At 41.7% G+C, this 20,745-nt stretch overlaps 2 protein-coding genes across 3 annotated transcripts in view; one reads left to right on the top strand and one right to left on the bottom strand.

The window, feature by feature from the left end:
- The window catches only part of tmem244 (transmembrane protein 244), a 12,919-nt gene extending 4,250 nt beyond the window's left edge, over window positions 1-8,669 (bottom strand). Inside the window, exon 1 of one of the 2 annotated variants that reach the window (XM_087180382.1) lies at window positions 8,440-8,669. In XM_087180382.1, coding sequence (XP_087036508.1) covers window positions 8,440-8,562 — 123 coding nt within the window. In that variant the 5' untranslated portion in view covers window positions 8,563-8,669. Of the gene's footprint in view, window positions 1-891; window positions 1,024-8,439 lie in introns of those variants that run through there. The other variant, XM_023429959.2, reaches the window with a different exon arrangement.
- tmem200a (transmembrane protein 200A) lies at window positions 5,687-20,033 on the top strand. Its single transcript, XM_023429958.2, has 5 exons — window positions 5,687-6,438; window positions 15,510-15,647; window positions 15,758-16,056; window positions 16,141-16,304; window positions 16,871-20,033. The coding sequence occupies exons 2-5, from the start codon at window positions 15,517-15,519 to the stop codon at window positions 17,969-17,971; spliced, it is 1,695 nt and encodes a 564-aa protein (XP_023285726.1). The 5' UTR covers window positions 5,687-6,438; window positions 15,510-15,516; the 3' UTR covers window positions 17,972-20,033.
- The last annotated feature ends 712 nt before the right edge of the window (window positions 20,034-20,745 follow it).

Here is a 20,745-nt window from a genome sequence, read left to right as displayed (position 1 = left end):
TATAGCATTTAATTTAGAGTTTATCTGTTGACATGACATTGTCTCGTTTATGATGCTAAGGTGCATTAACTACTTTAGTTTCATCCTCCTGTACTACTTTTTGCCTCCTCCTCTCCTACTCCAGGTTACTGGAAAATAGAAGTGACAAAACATCACAGGAATTCATGTCTGTATCCTGAGGCGGTGATTATAAATTGTGATTTGTTTTTAAACTGTGGCCCACATTTAATTTGGCCAGCTCAGTTGGAGCCACATGGGATCTATTTTTGTGCCCTGACCAGACAGGATGTGGGTGTGTCTGAAAGCAGGAAAGTAGCTGAGCTCATGCTAATACCCTCAGAGACAGCTAAACACCTTAGCTAACTCTCTGGTGTGTTTTTGTCATCTTCCGACCAGACAGTACTTTAACAAAAAAAGACAGGTTTGAGACTTCAAATTCACTGCTCAGCCCTGTTGAGTTTTGGTTGATTACTGAAAATCGTGGAAGTAATAAACAACAGTCTACTTGAGACAAACCTCATAAACTACACAGTTAAATGCTGATCATAACTATAACGAGGATGACATAATTCAAATACCAGTCAACAAACTGGAATAAATTGCCTGTTGTACTCCATTAAACGGCATGTAGCAGATGAAGTAAAGCCTAAACAATGGCAGCTCCGTGAATACTACATTGTCTTCAAGTAATCCAGTGGATTAGGTTACTAATGTTAAAAATCTATGAAAACAGACGGTACATTTGGTTACCAAGTACCAAATTATCTCTATTACACATATTGATAAACTACTTGCTGTGCATTGAGCCTCTGCCACCTTACAGGCGACTACAACGACAGACCTTAACTTTCTCTCCTAGCACATTTCCGACATCGTACAGAGTGTCCTTACCCAGGTATCACTGGGTGTAGTCTTGAGGGAGAAGGGTCCATGGCGTTTTATGAGTGTGAATCCACAACAACGACAGCAGTAGTCCAACAACATGAATGGCTGCTGGTCTATATGAGAGTATCTAGGCTACATGTGTTGTGTTTGTGTGTATGAGAGCATGTTCGGGGTAGGGTGGGTGCGGGGATTAGAAGAAATGGGATTACTACTAAGTAAGTACTGAGTAAATCCCAAAAGGGATAAAGTTGAACATACTCTAGTATAGGTGTGCTCAAATACACATGATCCAAAAGAAGGAAACTGGTTTTGAGATTTAAAACTTCAGGATGCGCTGCTGTCCCTTCTGTTCTCATCCCTCCATCCCTTCATTCAACTCATTCCTCTTTCTACCATCCTTCGTCTTTTTCAGGTCTCCCATTGTATCTATCTTGTTTTCTTTCTTCCATCACATTTTTCTCCTCTCCTCTCCCTTCCATCCTTCTGTTACTGCTTCATCTCCTACAAATACACTCTCCAAAGTAAAAGCATAAAGCAGGAGAACAGTTTGTGGGTATGAAGTAGAGCTGAAACGCTTAGTTGATTGATTGATTCATCAAATATAAATATAAGCAACTGGTCATTTGAGTAACTTTTCAAAAATTTGCTCTTAGATGTGAGGATTTACTGCTTTTCTTTGTCTTAAATGATAGTAGACTAAATGTCTTTTGTCTTTTAGTAGGATGAAAATAAACTATTTGAATATATCACCCTGTGCTTTGGGGAACTATGATTTGAGTTTTTCACAATTTTACAAAGTTTTATGGATACAACAATTCATCACTAATTATGGAAATAATTGTTGCAACCCTGTAGTGTAAAAAAGACATTCTCCACAATAACATCAACTGACTGAGCTCCTGATACCAACACACAACAACTTAACATGACCTTCACATGTATTTTGAAGGTGTGTTTGGGTGAGTCTTGCTTATAATGCAATCAAAACATCAAGAATGACGCTATTACACATTTGTCTGGCAGTTCTTCACATGAACACAAGGCGGTAGCACAGACTCACAAACACAGAGAGAACAGCTCCACCAATGACAACAAGAACGCCACAGTCACAGGACTGGAAGCAACAGATAAGATGCGCCATTCAAATGTAGATTTCTGATAGAAGCATAATAAATCATTTTCCTCTGTGTTTATTTTTTAACAGAACAGAGAGGGAGAATCTGAAGCGGAGTGAGAGAGAGAGAGAGCAAGAGCGAGAGAGAGATAGAGAGAGAGAGAGAGATAGCTTTCAGCTGCTGATCATCCATCATCTGTTCATGAAAATAAAGAGCAAGGGGGTGAAAAGAGAGCTAGAAAGTACTGAAGAAAGCGATGGAGCCAAAGTCAATGCAGACACGAAGACAGTTCAACACTTCCTGTCTGCCTCCAAAAATAGCTAAAGAAACTCAACTCTTCAGCGTCACAGCCTGCGCATGTCTATGTCTGTGTGTGTGTGTGCGTGTGTGTGTGGTAAGGTATATGCACGTGTGCCTTTGTATGAGTGTGAGGTACCACGTAACCTGCATCATTGTAACCATAGTGATGGAGAGCACAGGAGTTAGGGCACATGCAGAACAAGACAGACGTCATAACTATTCTTCTCCAAGTATATATGTGTGTGTGTGTGTGTGTGTGTGTGTGTGTGTGTGGTCTGGTTTATTTTTTTTTTACTATAAAGCTCAGAGGAAACTAATCATACATATCTCTCTACACACGTTTCCAAATATAGGACTGAGAGATATTGGATCAATGATTAATTTTACTTTGATGTTAAAGTCCTTTCATTATCGTGCAGTGGTGTCGTTCCTTCCTCTGTGTAACTGCAGTAATGACAGCAGATGGTGCGAGATAGGATTGCACACATTCAACAACTGGGATTAAAAGAAAAGTTCAACGTTTTATTTTCATATATATGTTCTTTATATGAGTTAGATGATAAGACTGATGCTACTCTTTACGTCTTTATGATAAATATGGGCAGCCAGTTAGCTTAGCTTAGCTTAAAGACTGGAGGCAGTGGGAAAAGGCTAGCCTTGCTCTGTTCAAAGCTAACAAAATCCAGGAAATAAGCCTCCCTGTAAACAGTGATATGTCATTTTTACACTTTGTTTTTTGTAGAGATTAAATCAATGAGATATAAATGTTAGTATTAGTGAGCTTTAGAGGCGCTATTAGGTAGATTTTGTTACCCTTGAAGAGAATTAGACCAGCTGATAAACATGACAATTTCAAAAACACATTATCACCGTGGTGACCCTAAATCCTTGTCTCAGTACCACATAGCCCAAGCTTAGCAGAGGTGAAATAACAAGAGCAGTGAAACATTTGCAGGAATTATGAATTATTAAGCCCGCACTAAACCTCAAATGACAAACATTTTTGCAAGGAGTCAAAATAAAATAAGCTATAATACTGGCAGCCTGTTTCCTTCAAAAAAAATTTAGTTAAAACAAATGAAACAGTTGCAGTACATTTAGAAACCTCTCTGAAACACGCTGCCAGTTCAAAGCCTATGAAGTATGAAAAAATTGGACTGATAAAGACAATTCAACAGTGAGCTCCTGTACCTAGAGAGTCTGTTTACAACTCAGGAGCGAGTTTAAACAATCTGTGATTTATCCATGGAGGCAGAGAAATGAACACACTGATCTTCTCATGATGCGTTTTCTTTTTTAATTTTTTCAAAATCAGTTCAACACACAGACAGGGGGAAAGAACACAGCGGATAATTGACCTACATGTCAGCATGGAGTGATGTAGGAGCTGAGAGGATGCAATTTCCATCAGCATGTGTGTGTGTGTGTGTGTGTGTTGTGTGTGTGGTGCAGGCTTTTATGTCCCACAAACACAGTGAGACCTCATAATTCATTCAAGATACAAAAATAGGCAACACTAACTAGAAGGGAAGAGAGGAGAGGGTTTCCAGGACGAAGAGAGAAAAACATGTATTTTGATCATTGGGTTTGAACAGTTTTTTTTTTGGTTTTGGACAAAACAAGATGAAGACTTCACCTTTGATTTCTGACATTTTATAGAACAAATTATTAATATATCATGAAAATAATCACCAGTTGTCTAACATATTCCTTTCCTCCTCTGGACAATTCTCCAATCACTAAACCTGAAATTACCTCTGTAAACCTCCCGTTGGCTCTCCCCACTCCCCTGGACTGTCAATCATCTTTTCATCCACTGACATACTCTCATTTCAAATGATCAAAAATACTTGAAACACCTCTCTTATTTTCACCTCCTCTGCTTGTCCTTCCTCCCCAAGTCTTCCCTCTTTCCCCTGTCCTCCATCTCCCCCATTTTCTCTCCCCCTCCCTCTTTCCTTTCGATTAAAGCCTCCCTTTAATAATTGAGCTGCAGGCTCTTGACCACAACTGCTTACAATAAGTAGCCTATAACACAAAAAGCCAACACATTTTGCAAATTCCATAATCCCAAGTGGGCTTGTAAACACAAAATGTGACCGTCAACAATATAAGGCTTTGTTTTTCCTCGCCATTCTCTCCCACACTCTCTCTCTCTCCACATCTAGGCTCTTGCCGTCTTCCTGTCGTTCTGTTTCTCTCTGCCCCTATCTACTCTGTTTTCATTTCGATCCTTTATGGAATGTAAATACAGCAACCGACTGACCACTGCACCAGGGATACTTCGACTTCAACATGAACCTCAACTAGCTGCTGGTACTGTACAAGTCTTGCCACATGCATTAGCTTGTGCGTCAAGACCTCAAAAAACCAGAAAGGGCTGGGACGTGTTGATGCTTGAGGACTCCACGGGGTCATTGTTAGTGTGTGTGGTACAGAGTGGGTGCTATAGTAAGACATAAGGTCCGGGTTAAGGTTAGGCATGTCCTGGTCAAGGTTTGAGGTCCAGGAGTGTCCTAATGATTGTGTCTGAGTGTTTCTTCTGTGTGCACATGCTCAGCTGTATGACTCTGCCCTCAGGGTGTTCATTTCTCACCAACTTAATCTCAGCCATCTGAACAAATAATAGTCCCTCTGTCTCACTGTCTCACACACACACACACGCACATACACACATACACCACCCACACATACAGACACACACACACATACACGTACACACACTTATAGTTTATTGCTCAAAAATCTGCCCAAATGTCTGTCTTACATTCTGCTCACCTCGCTCCAGCTCATGTACTTTCACTGAGTAACTTCCAGCAAGTAAATACAGGAAATAACACACATGCCAACATCTGCAACGTTTTTGCTGCCCTCCATGTGTGTGTGTGTGTGTGTGTGTGTGTGTGTGTGTGTGTGTGGAGGCAGAGAAACTGGACAAAAACACAGTGCTCAGAGATTGTTAATAATTCCTAACCTCTGAGGTCTTGATGTATATCTCACATGAACACACCAGGAGTAACTTATGCCAATGCTGCTGCTGTCCGACACGTAAAACATACTTTTCTTGCTAATACTGTAGTCAGAACCCTGCTGCTTATTGCTCCCATAGAAATACATTTAACACCACAAGATGATCCTTTTTTTCTCCTTGCTGTGCATCAGCAAGACCTCTCTCTGTGTTGTCCCCGAATATCAGTCATCCCCTCATCATCTGCGCCCTACACATGCAAGAAAAGCATAGCACAGTGCCTCGTTTCCCTCCATAAACACAGATACACACACACACACTACATACACACATGCATACACAGCCACTACCTTCCCAGAATGCAAACCAGTCACCCCCATCGCTCTCTCGCTCGCGCTCTCTCTCTCTCCCCCACACACGCACATGTGAGGAAGCCTCTCACATTCCCACAAGCGTAGAAGCGCTTTGGAGGAATTGGATGGAGCTGCCGCGTCTCTCTCCGGCTGAGAGGGATAAAAACACGCTTTACTGGCTGGTGTACACTCGCTATTTTCCTCAAAACGCAACAGCTTGCTGCTTCTTTTCCTTCGTTCTTGGAGTGAAACCAAGTTTATAGACGCGAAAACCGGAATAGCGATAGTTTTACGCATTAAGGCAACCAGGAAGGACATCACACGAGTGGCTTTTGCGGACTTTTTTTCCCGCCTCAAATAAACAAGGAGTACAATATTTTTCCGCGGGGAATTACTAGCTGAGCATTCACGACTTTAACGAGGCGGCATGTGATAACGGATTTTCCCTCAGTCGTAATTAGGAGCGTGTTTCTCCGTCCCCGTTGTCCTGAGCGCACATACTCTCCATATGGCGTAAAACGTGCTCCACGCTGATAAAAGTCATCTAAAGAGACACATTTTTAATTTGACTCAGACAAACTGTAGGTATGTCAGTACAGAGTCTCCATTAAAGACCTTGGATGTAGTAAAGACTGTGCTGCTGTTTCCCAGCCCTGCATGGGAGCTGTCTCCTGTCATCTTCATTTTCTCCGGCATGGCATTTCAGTGGAAGTAGCCCTCAGAGTGGAAGATGGCTTTTTACCCTCCCTCAGGTCACAGCCGGACCCCCCTCCATGTCTAATGGCACAGTGACAGTGAAAACTCGTCTTTTGTGAAGGTTAGTACTGAGCTGTGTTTAACCTCTCGAACTCTAAACAGTCGCCATGAAACGATTCAGGTTGGCAGCTCCACAGTCTATCTCTTCATTTCCATCCATATTTAATTGGGTTTTGTTGAATATTTGATGCACAGGGAAGTATAACATCAGCCATCAGCCTCTGACAGACTGACAGTCTATTAGTAGCTACATCTACAGTAATTGTCATCTTTCTTCTGTAATTTCATTGGACAGGATCATCTTAAGTGTTGTCTAGTTAAGCCTATTGTGTTTTGACCATGTGTTTTATTATGTGACTGATTGAGAGGAGGGACTCTTATGATCTCTTCATTGTTCTCGATCTCATAATAATTCCTCTAGGAATGATGACAATATTTACACCTTCAAAGAAGGGTCAAAGGTCATCATTAAAGAGTCAACAGTCATTTTCAGTGAGCCTTTAATGTTAAACCCTCCCATAGTCATTATTTAATACATATATAAATACTCAGCTTTGAATAAGACTGTGTATGGGGTCTTTTCTCCAAAGAATCTTAAAAATTTCCCCTGCTCCTCCCCCCTCATTAAAAAACAATCAGAATCTATAAATATACAAATGTTTTTTGTTTCAAAAGTTTAACTACTGGACACAAAATGTCTCCTATTTCACTTAAAAAGTCAATTCTTGCAGTATTTTCCCTGAATGCTACACGTTTCAACATCACACTCACATCCAATGATCATGATTGGCTTCCAGTTGTGATGTCACAAAATCCTGCTCATAGGTACACGTGTTAAACTTGGATTTAAGGCGAGCACAAGGAAACTTGATGTATGTGAAAACAGCTTTTTAGAGCCAAGCGCTGCTCATAAATGAAATCGTTCTGCACCGTCAGGGTCACACATCCGCGTAGAGTCACAATAAACAAAACACATTTTACAGTGAAGAGGAATTTTAACAACAGATGCTCTGTCACTGTGAATTAGGAGTAACTCTCACCTTGAGAGCCGTTTAAAAAACTAGGAATAACTAGGATAACTCACAGAGCCAAATGGCTCGTAATGAAACATCTCTCGCTGCCAAACATTTTACACAGAAATGCACCCGAGTTTAATTTGAGATTCATTAAGAACTCAGGCGACATATCGACTAATCCTCCTTCACAGATATCAAGCTAACTGGATAATCCTGTTTAAACACCCCTCTGGTAGGTCAGCACTGGCTTTACTTTGTAACTACAGTGACAGTGTGCAAGCCCAGATTTCTTCCTAGAGACCCCCATCTGAGGAAAATATTCTACTTTATCTGATTTGAGGCAGAAATACAGTTTGCTCTGACAGTGTTTCAACAGCCAAATTGAATAAGAAGTTATCTTATTGAAAACAAAACATTGGCAGAATTCAATTATTTCTTAAACTGTGGAGAACGCGCCTTTAGTATCCCTACATGGACCCCACACAGGTCCCAGGTCTGCAGTTTGCCTATCACTGCTGCAGGGCAGACAGGGACACCTCGTGCCTCAGGATGAGTGTGGGTGACTGACTGACAATCGCGACTGTGAGGAAGACAGAATGAGTCATTTTGCTCAGATCAACAGGGGGCTCACTCCAGTACATCAACACACAGACGCACACTCACTCACACATGCACACTCTCACACACACACACACACTTTTGACCGGAGCATCTTCTGATTGAATTCAGAACTTAATTCAATTGAGTAGAGCTGAATTTATCACAGGAGGTAATGACACTGATCCAGTGTGAAGGAAGCCAAGACTTAAAAAAAAAAAAAAAATGGGATAGGGAAAAGATAAACAAGATGGTGAGGAAGGTGCTGGAATTGACACTTGAGTGGTTGCATCAGAAAATGCGCTGCCAAAAGGTCAGTGGGAAAACACAAAGTGACATATTCTCCAGACAGATGACTCACCTTTGACAGTTAGTCTGTAGGAGTAAAGCAATGCACAAACACACGCTCGCTATCTGTTTATACTTTGCTATTCTTTTTTTTTTTTTACCTCTGATACAAATTCCTCCTCCTCGATCTGCACCGTGTTTTCTGTCCTCTTTTCATCCCTCGCCTCTTTTTTTAACGACAACCAATTTCCAAAGGAACTTGGGATCAAATAAAAAGGAAACATGAAACACCTTTAAATCCCATAAACCAAATGGCAGTCTGCTTCCCCCGGCTGAGCAACAAGCCCAGGATATCAGGCTCAAGTGATCTGATTATTCAGGAGCCACAATCAGCCAGACCAAAACTAACAGTTATAATCAGGGTGGAAAACGAGATGATGAACACGGTGAACCGATTCAACACTGGAAGATAGGATAACTGCTCCCAGGACTGTGTGGGTGTGTACAGACTGAGCTTAATTGACATCTTCCTCTCTTTCCTGTTGGCTCCAGTTGCACTTGTTTAGGGAGGGGAACTTACACTTTCATTAATCTTTCTGCTAATGCAGTTTGCCAACCTCATGTAACTCCCACTGTACCTCACCCACCTTCAGCCTGAGGGGAGGGGTAATGTTGCCTTCTCGTCGAATCTTTAGCAGTTTCTTATCCGTAAATCCTCTTCAAGTCAACATCTGAGTTATGATTATGACTTAGAAAGTTGTTTTTTTTCTTTTGGGGGGGGGGGGGTCTCTATTATATCCATATGTTGTATGATGACATCATAAACGTGTTAACATCTCTACCATGGAGACTGTGAATGCGGCATAATCAAGCAGAATAACTGAAAACACTTGTGTGTCTGTGCATATTGGGATTCATCTTATGGTTTAGTGACTTTAGGCTCAGAAAGAACAGCTTGTGCAGAATTTTCAGTTTGGCCTAGTGACAAGTTTAGGACTGTAACATATCTGGGTTAACTATCAAAGGGCACAGATTGTAGAGGAAGTCTTTATCTTTTGGGAAAACATCTGCTTTAGTTCTCCCTTTAGTCAAGGAGAGCCGGGCCTTTCCTTCAAACAACAAACCATCTCACATGGGAGTTGGCTGCCTTAGCTGTCCTCGCCCTTCTTCAGGACAAAACTAGTGTCACAAGTGACTGACAGAATATTCCACAAGACATACACCAGCTTTTAAAAAAGAAGGAAAAGTCTGGAGTTCAGCAGACAGAGGAGGGCTGTTCGGGACATCTGGGACATTTTTGTTTCTCTGCAGCCATCTATGAACTCTGACCTTTCTGGAAAAGCAGGGATGAGCAAAGTAAATTAGTGCCACGTGTGACTGATCTTTTCCTGCTGCAGGTGACATCATGTGTTATAATCCATGTCACAGCTTTGTGTCATATGTCATCTCATCGCTCTGTTCCACCTTGCCTGTCACATACTGCATACCCATCTTTAAAGGATCATAATAACTGTGATGTAGCATTGTTTCAAACTGCTGACCATTTTCTAAAGTACACGACACAGATTTTAATTTGTGACCTTCAGCGCTATAGGCGGCTGTCGGTTTCCCTTCAGTGAAAATCACCTTAGAACAATAACACATCCTTAGATAATCCCTCACAGGAAGTTTCCTTAGATACACTGTCATTATGGAGAAATGCAATTGCTGCTGGGTCTGCTTCGAATACTCATCCATATTAGTGTGTTTATGGGAGCTTCATTATGGACATCCAACATTTGAGACTCAGCTGCCAAAAAGCATTACATCTGTGAGCAATTTTGTCCCCCCAAAAAAAGCAAACACGGCTAGCGCAGGAAGGATCATGTGAACTTCTTCTTCCATTATAGACTGATAGTTTTTGGAAGGCACCAGCTAAGAGGATCGCAGATTGTAACTGCATTTCCTCCCAGCTCCCATTTGGTAAAGTAATTATCTGCTGATTCATGTAATACAAAGTGTACACAGTTTGCAGTTAGTGAAGTAAACACAAAAAAACCAACCAACAGTCTGATCCTTTAACACTTGATACTGTACTATACTTTACTATACTGTACTATACTATACTGTACTATATTATACTATACTGTACTATACAATACTATACTATACTGTACTATATTATACCATACAGTATTATAGCTACTATAATTTATTGGACCTAACCTTTAATGGCAGACAGGCAGAGTTATGACAGCAGTTCCACTGAATAACTTAGTTGTGTTTCACTTGAATAACAAGAAAACACATTACACTATATTCCTCTGTCTATGGACGTATACCTTTCTTTTCCACCACCCTGAACTGTGTTTGTGCTTGACTGTGGCATAGGTGTACTTGAAATGAAACACTTTATTTTATAGTACTTCAAGGTAAAAGTGATGTCAAGAACTGGTTGTACTAAAATCAGATACTGTTCCACCAGGCTTTGGAAAAGAGCAGGAAGTAAACTGCACTGAACATTTGCCAAACTTCAAATTTTTTCCAAAATACCCTGAGACAGGACCTAACCCTAGTGTTTTCTGGAGGGTAGTCTTCCATGTTTCCATGTTTGACTCTCAGCTCCATGATATTATGGCAGGTGACCTTAACTGCAGCAACAGGGGGCTTGTCTGTCTCTCCATTAAAGTCCAGACCAGGAGGAAAAAACTATACAGTCCCTTTTTTTTCACATTTATTAGAGCAATTTGGCCTGAGTTAATCTTACCGAAGCAGTTTATGACATAGAAAAGAAAACACATAGTTAGACCCACTCTAACTATAATGGGAGACATACTGTAATGGATGCCAATTTTTCTCTCCCCACCAGGCTCCATTTTTATCTTCCTACTCATTCCTCTCTTATTACATCTCTCCTTGCTGCTTTCCTTCTTACGCCATCTGTGTCCATATTCAATGTCTTTCTCCATGACGTGTTAGTACACAGCTCACTGAAGTGACTCATTTGAGACACACTTTTTCTCAGCCAGCTTCTAGAGTCAAAAAAAGTCTCTGGAGTTTGTTACATGTAGATCAAAGCACTTCCTCTTTTCTCTTTCTGCCTGTCTTCCCCCTCCTGATTTTCTTGCATCTTTACTTTCCTCCGTATCCTACGTCTTCTGTTTTTCTGTCTGCACCATCTGCCTTGTTCGCTTTCCTCTTCCACTCTCTTAGTGGTTTCCTCTGTAATGTGTGGGACTAGAGACGGCAGAACTGGAGTGCTTTAGCACAAATCGCATAAACAAGATGTAATTAACACCCTTAACGCAATGCTAACGCTTGAGAGTCAGAAAATGCAGGTTTTTTTTTTTTTTTGCAAGCACCTTTCATGCCAAGCTCTCTGTCGCTCTCACCCTCTGTCTTCATCGTTGGTGTCTCCCTTTCACCACCTCCTCTTCTCATTTCATCCTACTTCCCAGTTCCCTTATCTCTCCCTCCATTCTGTCCCCAATTCTCCTCCTGCATCTTTGACTGCCCCCCCCATCACACCTCTATAAAATAGCTGCAAAAGACCATATGCTCTGACATGAACGTTTGTTTTTGCCCAATATTTGCACATGGAAATAGAAATATAACTGAAAATGATATATGGGAAATGTCCCTTTGTTGACAGGATACAGTCTTAATGATATACCTGTCATTCCTGTGCACACATCTGGTAGTTGCTATAGAAACGTGTCACCTAGCAGCGGCACATGTAGTTGCTATAGGGACAATGCGTCATGTGACGTCTCCTATAGATTAGGTTACTTGTCGTTATCGTGCTACAAAAGGCATCTCCCCGCACAAAGACGCAGCACATGCAGAGCAGTTTCACACAGGAAGTGCTACAGTGTAGAAGGTGAAATGTCTGCTGATGTAGTGGGAATTTTTATTATTATTATTTTTTAATGTAACTCATGTAAGAGTGTCAGTAAATGGTTAAATGTCACTAGTAAAAGAGTAAAATCTGCTCCCTGGAGGGAGGAAGCTGTATTAAATTGTGTTAATAGTTTTCTTGCCTTACTTTGTGTATGCACAGATAAACAGCGGAAGCAATTTAGTCATTATTAAGGGGATCACACGACAGCTAATTCATTATTCATTTAACACTAATTTAGAAAACTGCTCATGAAGGCAGCGAAATGGAAAATAAAGCAGCGGATTTCACATTATTTATAAGTTTTATCTGATAGGAGGTGAAAAAAAACTAACATTAATGTTCATAGAGTCTGTGCATGATTAGCATGTGATAATTTCAAAAAAAAAAAAAAAAAAAAAAGAAAAGTTGCAGAAAACAGCAAGTTTTCTGTCCTCTAAAGACTAAAACACAAAACACTGAAGGATTATTTCATGAAGGTATTCTGCTGGCATAAATAAGGTTTACATAGAGTTTCAACAACCAGGTGTGGAGCACCTGTCACTTCATGTGGTAACTGCAGATTCTCCACAGCACAGAGTCTTGCTGTGTCAGAGCCCGAGTGGTTTTTCATTAGGCTGTCGGCGTGTCTGTTAGGACAGCATTTCGTTGTCTGCACCACTTATTTCTTACACCAGCCTTGTTAAAACTACACAAGCACTAAGCTTGTTTTCTGCCTCTGTCCCGTCATAGGCAGGAAAAGCACTTCACTTTCCTCTCCTCTACTGTCAGGCCTTCCTGTCTTCTTTCCATCCTCACTTTGTCTCCTCTAAACAAGCTTCAAAACAGTTTTCACCATTGTTTTTTCAGTGTAGGCTTTCAGTCTCTGGTTATGACTCAGTGTTGCACCCAGGTAGATGCACTGTTGCAAATATCTGCTTCTATATCCTTCTTCCTTTTTTTTTTTTAACCCTGTTCTTCTCCTGTTCCTGAGTCTCTGTTGTGATCTTTTCCTCTCATGTTTTTTGTCACCTCCTGTCTCCTTTCCTCCTGCTCTCCCATCCATCCTTTTCTCCACTTTCAGTAAACGGAGGAAATCTCTCCCCCTGCTCTTGAAACATTGTGTGGGTTCCTGTCTGACGCACACTAAGGAACGAAAGGAGAAAATCAAGTAGAGAGAGACAGAGTGAGCGAGAGCGCAGGAAAACCAGAGAAGAGAGGCTGGTTGTGTTTGCCCTTGTGTGATTCACCATCTGTGTTAAATCACTTTCCTACAGCAGTGTTACCAATATGATGATTGGCATGAAAAGTACATTAAAAAGAGGAGAGGAGGAGAGAACGTCTGGTCTTATGTGTGATTCACTGTTACTTTAAAAGCTCTGTCTGACTTAGAATCTTAAATCAGACTTTAAGGCTTTGAGATATGGAGATGAAAAGAAAGGAAGGAAGTGAGAAAGAGGACCAAATAGAAGAAAATTAAAATTAGAGACAGATTAAAAATAGATCCAAGAGGACAGAGGGTGGAGGATGAGAGAGACAAAAAGGGAGAGATAAGATGAGAAAGTCAGCTGGGGTGGAGGAAAAGGAGGCAAGGAGAAGAAAAAAAAAAAAAAAAGATTCAGGGTCACAACCAGAAAGCATAAGCAGACAGACTGAGGGTGAGGATGGAAGAGAGAGGGAAGAAAGAGAGATGGAGGGAGATATGGAAGCAAGGAGGGAGACAGAAATTATAAAATAGGCAGATGAAGGTCATGGGTGTGTTCTCATTCCCATGCTAAATCTGTTATTTCCCCTTATATACACAGACATGCACAGACTTACACACAAACTGGCACCAAATAAATACACTCACTGTGAAACGTTTACCCCTCTGCAACTGAAGATAATGCATCGCGAGCACATTCAACTCCAGATAATGTCTCACAATTGTATTCTAGCTGCTAATAATGCATCACAGTCCCATTTCAGATTCTCGACCAAACCTAGAAGTTTAGTCGAGAATCTTTTGCTCATGACCTTGGTGAGTCTCATACCCAAAAAAATAATACTCATGGTTAGGGACATTTGACGTTTTTAAAATGTTCTACAGCAGCAGAACATTTAAAAATGTCAGGAAGGTTGTCAGCAGGAACGCTGAACAGAGCTACAGCTATTCACTGGTGATCGTGTGGCAGCTGAGCCTGAACTGCCGCGGATCACTCTGGTGACATTATGTCAGCTGTTTTATATTTTCATCTACAATTTCAAAGTTCAGGAGCAGAGCAAGAAAATCAACCTGTAGCTATGAAATTACTCTGAAGAGGAATACTTTGAATTTCCATTCAAATTCACTACCTTCTAATATTGTAATATAGTCTATTTAATCCTCTTAGTGCTAAACAAGACAATGCTAATGTTCATGAGCCCAGATTAACAGGCATTTAAACCCAAATGAAGACTCTCAAAATAAGCCTGTGTTTGTTTTAAGACCTCCTCCTTCTAATAACTATTAATAGACATCTGAGCAGCTGGTGAGCAGAGAGGCTATGATTCATTTGAATATGATGAACTGCAGGTCCGCATTTCCTGTTTTATAACAGCAACAACAATGTAAATAATGCTAATAACGGCAACAATAACAATGCAAATGCAGTAAATACGGGATGTAAATCAAAATAAATAAACTGCAGTCCAAGACAGTCTGTGTGTCTGAGTTACTCTCTCATACACACAGGAAGAACACAGTAAACAAACATCCAGCAAAAATAAATGTATGACACGCGCACACATGCACACGCCTGTCGTGTCCACATTATCTTCAAAGCTGACATTAAACAACAAAACATCGTCAGTGAACAGAGCGTATCGTTGTACCGGGTGTTTCGTATGTGTACGTCTATCACTGCCTGGCTGTAAATAGCATTTCTTGAACTTGGAGAGACGTCGGAAGTCTGACACACATTCCCTGTAAACGTGTGTAAAAAACCTGTCACCTGCAGCTTTGCAAGAGTCACTGCTGTATGTGATGTGACACTCTTGTATAAAATAAGAGAAACAGAGCTGTGATCCCTTGGAGCTGGTTCAATCTGCTTGATTGTGGGAGATGAATATTAAGTGTTTTACACCCCCTATATTCAGACCATCTGGGAGACTTTGGCTGTGTGGAATGCATATGTGAATGTCTGTGTATCTGTGCCTCTACCAAATGGATGTTTTTTTTTTTTTTTTTTAATGAGTTGCATCTTTTTGAGTGTGTGTACAAAAGACCAGAAAACATCAGCTCTAAGTCACTGGTCCTCCCGCAGCCTTGGGCACAAACACACCCTCACAACAGATGCTGGACATACAGTACATTTTACACTCATGGCTAATGTGTATCTGCATGTGTACCTGCAGGTTAAGTATGACTGCAGCAGCAGGTGTGCTAACAGGCTTGGCAAAGCTAAAACGCCAAGACTCTGCCCGCTCTCAGCACCGACCCATACCACCTACATCCCCAGGCCTAGGAAACCCCGCCCCAGAGGCCGCCCCCAGGTGATCAACTGAGCCTTATTTTCACAAACTGAATGTTATTACAAAGGTTGTTAGGACCTGTGACTGCAAATAAACTTTGAATGTGTTTTCTTTACAAACTTTCCATTTAGAAAGAGAAAGCGACGCACTGATGTTGTGGTGGTACGCGGCAGGCTCCGCCTCTACTCCGCCTCTGGGTTTTTCCTTCTCCTCGGACTGGTCATCTTAGCCATAGGGATCGGCATGGCGACACTGGGTTACTGGCCGCACAGTGAAACCATGCCCTCAGCCAAATCGGTGACCAGAGGGGGATCTAAGACAGCTACTGCTGGAGGAGCGAAAACATCTTCCACAGGTGATGGAAATGGGGCTCACATATCTGTCACAGACGGGGAAATGGCTAACTCCAGCACAAGTCATAATGTGCAAGGTAAGGAAAGAACAAGGTGATCACAATCTGATTTCTGACTCCTAATATTAAATGGCTCCAACCCTCCACGTCTTGTGCACATAGGTACGCCCTCCAAACAGACCGGGGGAGCTCTGACACGCTTCCTGGAACAGCATCGGCACTCTGAGAGGATGAAGATGTTCGGGCCTTTCACCATGGGCATTGGGATTTTTATCTTCATCTGTGCTAATGCCATACTTCATGAAAACAGAGACAGAGAAACAAAGGTATGGTAGAAATTAGCAGATCCACTCACACATACTGAAACACGGTTTCTAAGTGGACACGGTGAAGTCAAATACTACAATTATTCATAGAATTTGTGGGTCATCTGACACAAACTGAATTTAGAAAAGTTTCTGAGCTAATATTTCACACAGATTCATATTAAACACAAATATAAAGATAAGTCAGTAGAACTTGTAGTTAATATTCCTTTTACTCTCCTGTATTCTCATTTCTGTTCTGCCCCCACTCTCTACAAAGTGAGGAGCATGTACACTGCAATCATCCATATTCATCATCTTTACATAACTAAGATGCAGATCAGATTTCCCCCAGCCTCTTTCCACCCTTATCTCTGTTCCTCTGCTCTTTTGCCCTCTCCTTCCCCTCCCTGATTCAATTCATCCCCTCTTCCTCCCTTCCAGGTAATCAATGTGAGAAACAAACAAACTGTATCAAAACAAAACTGTAGAATAATAATTGGTTGTGGTGGAATATTAAATATATTGTCAGGTAATCCAAAGATGAATACTACTGCTGCTTATAATATATTCTTCTTCTGCACTAGATAATCCATATGAGAGACATGTACTCCACAGTGATTGACATCCATCGCCTAAGGCAGAAAGAGCAAAAACAACAGCATCATCGCAACAGCACCTATGCCCGAGAGGTTGGCGACCTACGAACCTTTGGAGCTGCCAGCAACTCCCTTCTGGCCTTCTCCTCTCGGGCAGGGGGAATTGCCGGTGGGGGCTCTACTGAGGAGGAGGTGCTGTTAGGGGATGAGGAGTTTCACAGACACAGGGATCAGGCTAAGTTGGATTGTAGCTTCGCTGGCCTGCTGGCGCCGCTCTACAAGGATCGTCCCTTCTGTGGCCCAGGGCTCGGGCTCACTCACTCGGATTCCATTCGACATCAGTGGTCGATGGACGGAGATGGGGAGAAGGGAGGACACCATGCTCGCTCAATTGTCTCCTCCTCTATCTCTGCATTTACCCTTCCCGTTATAAAACTCAACAACTGCGTTATTGATGAACCGGAGATGGAGGTGATTACTGAGGAGGACAGAGGAGGAGAGAGAAGAGAGGGAGAGAGGTCACAGCCCCTGAGCTCAATGGAGTCTCTGGCGGTCCCTGTAGCATCTGTTGCCAAGGCCTCCAAACCGCCGAGTTTACACCGGAGTAACTCCGCCTCCTCCTATTCCCACTGCTCCTCTATCTCCTCTTCCTCCCTCTCCCCTGCTCCCTCCTCTACCTCAGGCTGCTGGCTGTCCCCTGGAGCAGCAAGGAGTGACTTTGGCTCCAACTCATCTCTGCAAATGCTCAGCAGCCACTCCAAATCTCTGGACCTGGAGCGCGGGCCCAGCATGCTCAGCGTGCATCCGGAGCAGCGGAAGCACCCCAGCTGGCCCCGCCTTGACCGTAGCAACAGCAGCCGCAGTAACAGTGGCAACCGGGGCAGCAGTAAAGGCTACATGCGGCTGGAGGACAGGGAGGAGCAAGGGGAGCGGCTGCTGGATGTGTCATCGTCTGTGACAGCGAGGCGTGACTATAGTAAGCGTGAGAAGCTGCTAATGATATCGAGGTCGCATAATAATCTGAGCTTTGAGCATGATGAGTTTAACAGCAACACACTGAAGAGAGGCAGCTCTGAGACTCGATTCTGAAGGTCCTGAAGTAAAGGTTGTTCTTTTTCTGTAAATTGCTCTCCAGACAGTCTGAGTGTACAGTGTTTGTGTCAGGGGGAACTGACGAGTGTAACAGCTGCACCCCGGAGAGAGGAAACACTAACATGGTTTCAAAAACACTTTTTTGTGCAGCAGGCTGGAGAGTAGTGAGTGATGGACCGTCTTGTAAAAGGACCATCAGTAAAAGGTTCAGGCCTCATGTCAGCGAGACACTGAATGCCTACTGCACCAGGTCCAGTGGTGCTGTTCTGTAGCCGACCCTGACCTGTGACCTCTGTGGAGGGAGGCAAGGGAAAGGAGAATCCTAAAGAAAGTCATGATACATCATCAGTTTACTTTATACAAAAATAGTTCTAGTAAGTTTGAACAGGATATCAACCCTGAGACGAGGCTTTAGGATCGATACTGTTTCATTATCACAGGCTTTGAAAATTGCTTTTTGGTGACAGGATTACATTCAGGCAGCTGCTGTGAAATCAATGACAAATTGAAAGAGCTTTGAGCAAGTTTTCTCAGTGACATAAAAGCAAATTCTTTATAACACAGCCAAGGCCGAACCTGAAAAAATGAGCAAGAACAGTTTAATATCAGAAGAAGAGAAATATTTATCTATACCGCACGTTTGAAAACAAAGCTACAAAGTGCTAAATAAGGTTGTATAGAGAGATGAAGGCTGATGATGGTCATTTTCAATTAACACAGATATGACAACTAAACTGATCCAGAAGCGGCTGGTAACTTATTACCTGGTGTAAACCTGTGTAAGAGCATGTAACAGAATACTGCGGTGACAAGGCTCCTAAGCCCAAAAGATATAGATATTAGTGGTAAGCTACTGGTTTTCACTGTGGTTACAGTGTTTGTCTGAGCCTCAGACTGTAGTAGATATAGAGACTAGGCCACACAAAGAGCAGAGTCAGACAAAGTCGGTTACTTCAATGTCAGTAGGCCAGAGAAAATCGAGCTGACAGGCTGGAAAATACAATAACAGAGTCTGTGTTACCCTGCAGTCACAATTTTGCTGCCCTTTCTCTAGAACTGTAGTAGGAAGTTTTGTATGTCCACTACTGAAAAATGGACTTAACAATCACTGTCAGTTTATTTCTCACTAAAAAAGATTGTGATTGACTTCACTCAGGATATGCAGTGTATTGTTTATATATTGATCATTTTTGTCTCTTCATAAACCTATTTAGTAGAAAACCCTACTATTTGAGTATTTGTAGACCAGAAGTCTTATGATTAGGTTTGTAAGTAATGATTTTTCTGTGAACACATTTACCAGAGCTCAAGTCAAACTAGAAGTCAATAAAGTTATTCAATTTATAAAGCAAATAGTCACATCTGAGGCATTTCTGCTTCACAAATTACTTTAACAATTGAGCTATCGATTCATTCTAGCAACACCTTTTAGGCTCTGCATGACTGACTGAAGACTACCTGATCAGTATAAAACAGTGAGTGATGTACTGATTTTGCATTGAGCCGACACTAAATCACTACATACACACGTATCTTTATAAATCCAGGGACTTGTACACAATGAAATGTCAGCCATGCTGTTTTCCGTCACAGTTCTCATTTGGCGATAAAATCTTTTGTTGCTTTTTTAAATTTTTTTATTCACCTTGTGATGAAGATCGGAGAATTGAGTTCAGGAATTCAGCTACTGAGCGTCATTGTAATAATGTCTCAGAATACGATCATTTCTCATTACGTCATCACATGTTGGAAATGTGTGTCCGAGCCGACATGATGCGTCTGTATTGCTCAATAGCTGTTTCATATTCTGTTTTGCTGTCAGATTGAACACATCTGTAAATGTTGTTAGGAATATGTTCTGTGCTGCTTTTAATGAAAGACATGTGAAGAGTAACACATGTTGTCATTTTGAAATCTAACCTGATGTGTGGTGAAAAAGACAGAGCCCCTTTTAAGAGTACAGGAATCTTACCAGAGAGCTTCATTAACTGGTCCCTAGCAGTTTATGGGTCAATGTCTAATTTTGTCGTCTCTGAAAATAAACTGTATTTTCACCGAAGCATGTTTTGTCCGAATGAGTGTATTTAACCAGTGCTGATTCCTACACATGGATTCACACATAGCTGTTCTATTGCTTTTCTCAGGGGTTAGTGGAAGGCAACAGCAGGTATACACACACATACACACACACACCAACATATCATCTGACCACACACCTAAACACAACTTCCCGAATACATAACTAATTAATTTTTCTCTATCTATTTCTTGCTCCTTCTTTCTTTGTCTCCTGCACAGAAAATAATAAGCCAAGGTCGGGATGAGTCATCAACAATTATCATATGCTCTGTAGCTTTGTGAGATAACCACACACACACATGCGCGCGTGAGCGCGCGCACACACACACACACACACACACACACACACACACACACACACACACACACACACACACACGCCAAAGATTGTACTCACATGAAAGCAAGTATCATCATTCCTCCTCAAATGCAAATATAAAGACACAAAAGCATAAATATTCACACACACATATACATGCTTACAATGCAATTCAAAAGCGGAAGGCTGATGATGCTGTCTCTGTCTGTGTTACCGGGGGAACAGATGATAATCCTAACCCTTTCTGAAGGCAAGAAACATATTTAGGCAGCAGAGATGGGTGATGTCACATCATGTTAACATTAAGCAAGTAAACTAAAATTACCTGGTTGAGGGTTTCCGTCAATCTCTTTGTTGAACGAGCTGAGGGTTT

The sequence above is a fragment of the Seriola lalandi genome, unplaced genomic scaffold (genome assembly GCF_002814215.2).
Source record: "Seriola lalandi dorsalis isolate HSWRI2012SDOR001 ecotype SW California unplaced genomic scaffold, Sedor1 jcf7180002054901, whole genome shotgun sequence".
NCBI classification, from domain to species: domain Eukaryota; kingdom Metazoa; phylum Chordata; class Actinopteri; order Carangiformes; family Carangidae; genus Seriola; species Seriola lalandi.
This window is presented reverse-complemented; position numbering and strand designations above follow the sequence as displayed.

Coding starts and splice junctions, on each gene's coding strand:
- tmem200a (XM_023429958.2), top strand. CDS start 15,517: ATGACTGCAGCAGCAGGTGTGCTAACAGGCTTGGCAAAGCTAAAACGC. Junction 15,648..15,757: donor GCCCCAGAGGCCGCCCCCAG/GTGATCAACTGA, acceptor CTTTCCATTTAG/AAAGAGAAAGCGACGCACTG. Junction 16,305..16,870: donor ACAGAGACAGAGAAACAAAG/GTATGGTAGAAA, acceptor CTTCTGCACTAG/ATAATCCATATGAGAGACAT.